This window comes from Erythrolamprus reginae, chromosome 12 (genome assembly GCF_031021105.1).
Source record: "Erythrolamprus reginae isolate rEryReg1 chromosome 12, rEryReg1.hap1, whole genome shotgun sequence".
Lineage (NCBI taxonomy): Eukaryota > Metazoa > Chordata > Lepidosauria > Squamata > Dipsadidae > Erythrolamprus > Erythrolamprus reginae.
In genome coordinates, this window is record NC_091961.1 from 33,426,398 (window position 1) to 33,433,106 (window position 6,709).

Consider the following 6,709-nt stretch of genomic DNA (forward strand, 5'->3'; position numbering starts at 1 on the left):
TAAAAAAAGGGGAAAGAGCAAGGCACTTCTCACTCCAAAAAGGGAAAATAATTTCTTCTTTTAAGGAAGAGAGGGGAAAAAGATAAATCACTCCGGTCCTAGTTTCAAATTGATTGGCAGGTGGTGGGCAAATCTGATCAGCCTGCAAACCAAAGAGAAATCCAGAGGGTGGGGCTAACCAAGATAAAAAGATGATTAACTCAGGACTTGAAAGGAGCAGCCAGCAGTTAGCCAAAGAGCTTCTGGGACGATGGAGGAGCCTTTCACCGAAGGAGAGTTCTATGCCCAGAATTTTCTTCCCAAAGATTATCTGGAAACATATTATAAAGTCAACCTTGATGAGAATGAGATTGTAACCTTCTTCCTGAAAGGGGCCCACAGGGCGTTCACTGAAGGTAAGAGATGACCTTCTCAATTTTAATCTCAAGGTGAGGGATGCTGGTTGAGCAGAGAGAGTCGGGAGGCACAGCACAAACTCGTTTGTTCATAATCACACTTGGAATGTTTATTTTATTTATTTATTTATTTATTCATTTTGTCCAATACATAACACACATTGAAGAGAAAGATATGTAATAATATAAGTAAAGGAAAAAAATAGAAGAAAAGATATAAAAGTATAGGTGAACATATTTGAAAGGAAGAAAAGATAAATGAGATAAGGAGAGACAATTGGACAGGGGACGGAAGGCACTCAAATGTGCTTATGCACGCCCCTTACTGACCTCTAAGGAACCTGGAGAGGTCAATCGTGGATAGTCTAATGTTGTGTCTACTCTTGGTCACCACGATACAAAATAAGATGTTGAGACTCTAGGAAGAGTGCAGAGAAGAGCAACAAAGAAGAGTAGGGGGACTGGAGGCTAAAACATACAAAGAACATTTGCAGCAATTGGGGATGGCTAATCTAGTGAAAGGGAAGGGTGGAGGTAATATGATAGCAGGGTTCAAATATCAGAGGGGCCACCACCAAGAAGGGGGGAGTCAGGCTATTTTCCAGAATACCAGAAAGCAGAACAAGAAACAATGGATGAAAACTAATCAAGGAGGGAAGCAACCTGGAATTAAGGAGAAATTTCCTAAGAGTGAGAACAATTAACCAGTGGAACAGCTTGCTACCAGAGGTTGCGAGTGTTCCATCACTGTTTTTAAGAAGAGATTGGGCAGACATTTGTCCAGAATGATGTGGAATAGCAGAACGAAAGGATCCAAAGCATAACTGAGCTTAAAAAATTCTGCATTTGGTTTGATGGGTTCCAGATGGCATCAAGGGAGACACCCTGATCGACATTGGCAGCGGCCCAACCATCCACCAGTTCCTCTCCGCCTGCGAGAACTTCCGGGAGATCATAGCCAGCGATTACGCGGACCAGAGCCGGGAGGAGGTGCAGCGATGGCTGAGGAAGGAGCCGGGGGCTTTCGACTGGACCCCCATCGTGAAATATGTCTGTGAGTTGGAGGGAGACAGGTAAGTAGAGGCAGAACGTAGCTTTTCCGACGGAGCAGGGGATTTCCCCCAGAAAGGAGCATTATGGCATCACAATATTTTATTCAGGGACATAAGTCATGGTGTAATGTCAGTTGGCGGGCCCCAGGGGAAGAGCCTTCTCTGTGGCGGCCCCGACTCTCTGGAACCAACTCCCCCCAGAGATTAGAACTGCCCCTACTCTCCTTGCCTTTCGTAAGCTCCTTAAAACCTACCTTTGTCGTCAGGCATGGGGGAACTGAGACATCTCCCCCGGGCATATACAATTTATGCATGGTATGTTTGTATGTATGTTTGCTTAGTAAATGGGTTTTTTAAAAATATTTTAAACTATAATTTAGATTTGTCATGAATTGTTTTATTTTGTTGTGAGCCGCCCCGAGTCTGCGGAGAGGGGCGGCATACAAATCTAAATAATAAATAAATAAATAAATTTATGATGACATTGTCACTCAGAGGTATTACTAATTGATTGAAATAATTCATAGCAGCCTCTTCATCTTTGAGATACCAAGAGAATGATTGGTGACCATGGGGGCAGCTCCATAGGGAGTGGGGGATTCAACCCCAGACTACTGTCCCTTGTGCTGGTTGGAAAATTTTGGGATCTGAAATCCAAATATCTGAAGAATTGCCAAGGTTGAGGGCTACTGCCCTTGGGTTTTCCTGACCGATAGTTGAATCTAGGCCAGAAGGATAATTTTCTAGAAAGAAGAACTTTCCTTGTCTCCAAGGGCTCCAGACTTATCTCCATCCATTAAAAGAAGGGCAACTCCAGAATGGCCAAGGTTTGGAGGTAGGCATGTCATATTCTTCCTGTCTTTCCCCCCAGGGAAAAATGGCCCGAGAAGGAAGAGAAAGTCCGAAGAGCCCTCAAGCGGTACCTGAAATGCGATGTGACCCAACCCAACCCTTTGGCCCCGCTGGTTCTCCCTCCTGTAGATTGTCTGCTCTCCAGTTTTTGCTTCAATGCAGCTTGCAAAGACCTCCCCACCTACCGATCGGCCTTCAGGAACATCAGTTCCCTCCTGAAACCAGGGGGCCACCTCCTGTTCGCTTCAATGTTTCAGGAGCATTACTACATGGTTGGCCAACAGAAGTTCTCTGCCCTCTACGTGGAGAAGGAGGTGGTCGAAGAGGCGGTGAGACAGGCTGGCTTTGTCATTAAGTGGATTGAGGAGGCCAGGATCGACATCCCCCTTTCGATTACTGATGGGAAGAAGCTGTGCCTCCTTCTTGCCCAGAAATGTACTCCGTGAAAATTAGCGGTCCATATAACGTCCAGAAGCTTCCCCAACTTATTATTACTATTATTAATTAGATTTGTATGCCGCCCCTCTCTGAAGACTCCGAAGAATGTGGGAAGAGTGGCAGTTTTAGAGTGTTGGGTTTGAAGAACAGCTCCTACATTTGTTTGTTTGTTTTGTTTGTTTGTTTGATTGTCGATTGTTTGACTGTTTGACTGTTCGATTGTTTGACTGTTTGATTGTTTGATTGTTCAATTGTTCGATTGTTTGATTTATACGCTGCCCAATCTGATAGGACTCAGGGCAACTGGGGGTCAGGGCAGCTATATTTTGATTTGGGAGTGTGTTTCCAAAGGTCAGATAACAAGGTTTCCCCTTGTTTGGAAGACAAGCGATGGTTCAAGGCCTCTGGAAACCAAAATGCTTCTGAGAACAGAGCAGGCATTCAGGAAGACAGAGGGCAGTCTTCAGATTTTTTTGGGGGGTGGGTGGGGGGAATCACACCCAGAATTTGCCCTGCCTGATCACTAAAGAATGTTGGCTACACATTTATTTAATTAAACACAAGCTACGCATTTCTTTAATTTAAAAGTTTTTCATTTATAAAACATTTAAAAAACACAACATATACACAATACAGATGGATAACAAAAAAGAGAAGGTACATGACGGTCTACACAGTATTTACATTGGTTGTTCCCTTTTTTCCTCTCTATTAATTTTCCAATACCTGTTTGAGTTTAATTTATAATTTCTCTTTCATACTTTCCAGCCTTTCTCCTCTCTATCCAATTATATAATTTGTTCCAGGTTTCAACATAATCTGTGTCTAATTTGTCCTTTAATCCTAATGTCAGCCTGTCCATCTTGTACATGTTAAGATTTTAAGTAAGATTTCTACTTCTGTAGTAGCGTCTTTATTTTTTCCATTTCTGGGCGTATGCTATCCTTGCCAGGGTTAAACTATGTAGCATTAAATATATTTTCTTTTTCTCATATTTGTCAATGGTTATCCCCAACAAAAATAATTGGGCTTTCAGATTGAGTTTTACAGGGTATCTCTAAAATCTCTTCCAGCCGTTGCCTAACTTTCTTCCAATATTCCCTTGCTTTTTGAAATTCCCATCACATATGTTAATAAGTTCCCATAGTCTTTGGGCATTTCCAACATGTTCCTTATACATTTTGGTTCGTTTTGGCCAGACTTTCTGGTGGAAAATGCTACCTACCGGTATAAACATTTTACAGAGGTTTTCATTGAAGGAGGTAGCCAATGTCAATTTTCTATTTCTTTGCCATAATTGCCACAAGCTACGTATTTTAATTTGAGAGTGTATTTCCAAGGATCAGATAATATTGAATTTTAAGTTCTAATTGTGGAGGTAACATTCTGGGCCACTGTGGGACATAGAATGCTGGACTTGATGGGCTTTGGCCCCACTCAGCATGGCTCTTCTTAGGTTCTTATTTTTCTTACATTCTCTCTGTCTTTCTCCTTTCTTCCTTCCTTCCTTCCTCTCTCCTTCCCTCCCTCTCTCTCTTTGTCTTTCTCCTTCCTCCCTCCCTCCCACCCACCCTCCCTTCCATCCTTTCTCTTTCTTTCTGTCTTCCTTCCTTCCTTCTTTCCTTCCTTCCTCTCTCTCTCTGAGTTGAGGCAGGCATGGTTCCCTTGGGTCCCATTTGTTGGGGGTCCAGGGAAAGGGAGAGTTTTGCCTTCTCTTTCTGCTCAAGATCCCCATGGACAATTGGGGGGCCACTGTGGGACATGGAATGCTGGACTCGATGGGCTTTGGCCCCACTCAGCATGGCTCTTCTTAGGTTCTTATTTTTCTTACATTCTCTCTGTCTTTCTCCTTCCTTCCTTCCTTCCTTCCTCTCTCCTTCCCTCCCTCTCTTTGTCTTTCTCCTTCCTCCCTCCCTCCCACCCTCCCTTCCATCCTTTCTCTTTCTTTCTGTCTTCCTTCCTTCCTTCTTTCCTTCCTTCCTTCCTCTCTCTCTCTGAGTTGAGGCAGGCATGGTTCCCTTGGGTCCCATTTGTTGGGGGTCCAGGGAAAGGGAGAGTTTGCCTTCTCTTTCTGCTCAAGATCCCCATGGACAATTGGGGGGCCATTGTGGGACATGGAATGCTGGACTCGATGGGCTTTGGCCTGATTCAGCATGGCTCTTCTTACGTTCTTATGACAGGAATCCAAAAACTGGAAGGCTGGATTGCCTGTTAGAATGGGGATGTTGCTCTCCATCCTAGGTATTAGGAAGAAAAGTCAAACACCAAGGGAAAACTTTCAAGCCCCCACCCAAGACTCCCTTCCACCTCCCCCCTCCATCTCACGTCCTGCTCTGTAGGATGATCAGAATAGGGAGGGGGAACTGGCTCTTAGAAGCTCTGGCCCCCAAATGCCCTCTTCCCCTGCCCTCTGGCAAGAGAGGACCCATCCCCACCCTTTCCCCCTCTCTGTCTTCAGCAGGAGAGAAAGGAGGTCTTCTTCTGCCTCCTTTCCAAAGGAGAACATCTGATTGCATGTGAGGGAGAGGACAACTGAAGTCCTGGCTCCAAATCAGTTGTCAGGTGGTGGGGGGAATAACTGGGCAGCAGCCTGATGCAGTGTGCTTTGATGGATAATCAATCCCTAAGGGAAATCACGGGGTGGAGCTCATCCAGATAAAAAGATGACAAAATTCAGAAAGTGATACGATCAAGCTCAGAACGTGAGAGGAGCAACCAGCAGTTGGCAAAAAGAGTTTCTGGGATGATGGAGGAGTCTTTCACGGAGGGAGAATTCTATGCCGAGAATTTGGTTCCCAAAGATTACCTGGAAAGATATTACAAAATTAACTTTGATGAAGAAAATGGAATTGATAAGATTGTAATCTTTTTCCTGAAAGGGGCACACAGGGCGTTCACTGTAGGTAAGTCTTGACCAGTGATGGGCTCCTACAGGTATGTTCAGGTACGCAGAACCAGTAGAAAAATGTTGAATTATTTTCTTTTTTCCCCCCTTCTGGGCTCTGGGTATGTTTTTCCTATCACAGTAAATGAAGTTGAATGTGTATAATTTTAGAAGAGCTCTCTCTCTCTCTCTCTCTCTCTCTCTCTCTCTCTCTCTCTCTCTCTCTCTCTCTCTCTTTCTCTCTCTCTCTCTTTGTGTACATACAATTTATATAGAAGATAATGTACACTGCTCAAAAAAATAAAGGGAACACTTAAACAACAGAATAAAAACATTCTAAAAAATTCATTATATTTGAAAAACCCATTGCTCATTGAGAAGCTGTATACTGCACGAGTCAAACAGAAAATACGCTGCAGAAAAAAATATAGGGGACCTTTAAACAACACAATATAACTCCAAGTAAATCAAGGAGGACAGAAGGAAAAGGGGGGACATGATCGAAACATTTAAATATGTTAAAGGGTTAAATAAGGTTCAGGAGGGAAGTGTTTTTAATAGGAAAGTGAACACAAGAACAAGGGGACACAATCTGAGGTTAGTTGGGGGAAAGATCAAAAACAACGTGAGGAAATATTATTTCACTGAAAGAGTAGTAGATCCTTGGAACAAACTTCCAGCAGATGTGATTGGTAAATCCACAGTAACTGAATTTAAACATGCCTGGGATAAACATATATCCATCCTAAGATAAAATACAGGAAATAGTAAAAGGGCAGACTAGATGGACCAGGAGGTCTTTTTCTGCCATCAGTCTTCTATGTTTCTATGTTTCTATGTAAACTTCTGTGAAATCAAACTGTCCACTTAGGAAGCAACACTGATGGACAATCAATTTCACAGGCTGTTGTGCAAATGGAGTAGTTGTGCAAATGAAATATTCAATGAGTATATTTCATTCATTGAGATCTAGGATGTGTTACATGAGAGTTCCCTTTATTTTGGGGGGCAGTATATAATTTTGTGTGCCTGTGTGTAATATGTATGTACACATATGGTATATATATACATAGAATTAAATACTATAT

General features: G+C 42.9%; 1 protein-coding gene across 1 annotated transcript; it reads left to right on the forward strand.

The window, feature by feature from the left end:
* The first annotated feature begins 239 nt into the window (after positions 1 to 239).
* Positions 240 to 3,863, forward strand: LOC139174905 (nicotinamide N-methyltransferase-like). The gene is made up of 3 exons (XM_070765604.1): positions 240 to 395; positions 1,261 to 1,468; positions 2,319 to 3,863. Exons 1-3 carry the CDS (start codon positions 251 to 253, stop codon positions 2,743 to 2,745), a joined length of 780 nt encoding a protein of 259 aa, XP_070621705.1. The 5' UTR covers positions 240 to 250; the 3' UTR covers positions 2,746 to 3,863.
* Positions 3,864 to 6,709: the final 2,846 nt, after the last annotated feature.

Bases quoted from the DNA above. Each gene is read 5' to 3' on its own strand.
- LOC139174905 (XM_070765604.1), top strand. From the start codon at position 251: ATGGAGGAGCCTTTCACCGAAGGAGAGTTCTATGCCCAGAATTTTCTT. The intron at 396-1,260 runs GTAAGAGATGAC...GATGGGTTCCAG, and splicing joins CCACAGGGCGTTCACTGAAG to ATGGCATCAAGGGAGACACC. The intron at 1,469-2,318 runs GTAAGTAGAGGC...CTTTCCCCCCAG, and splicing joins TGTGAGTTGGAGGGAGACAG to GGAAAAATGGCCCGAGAAGG.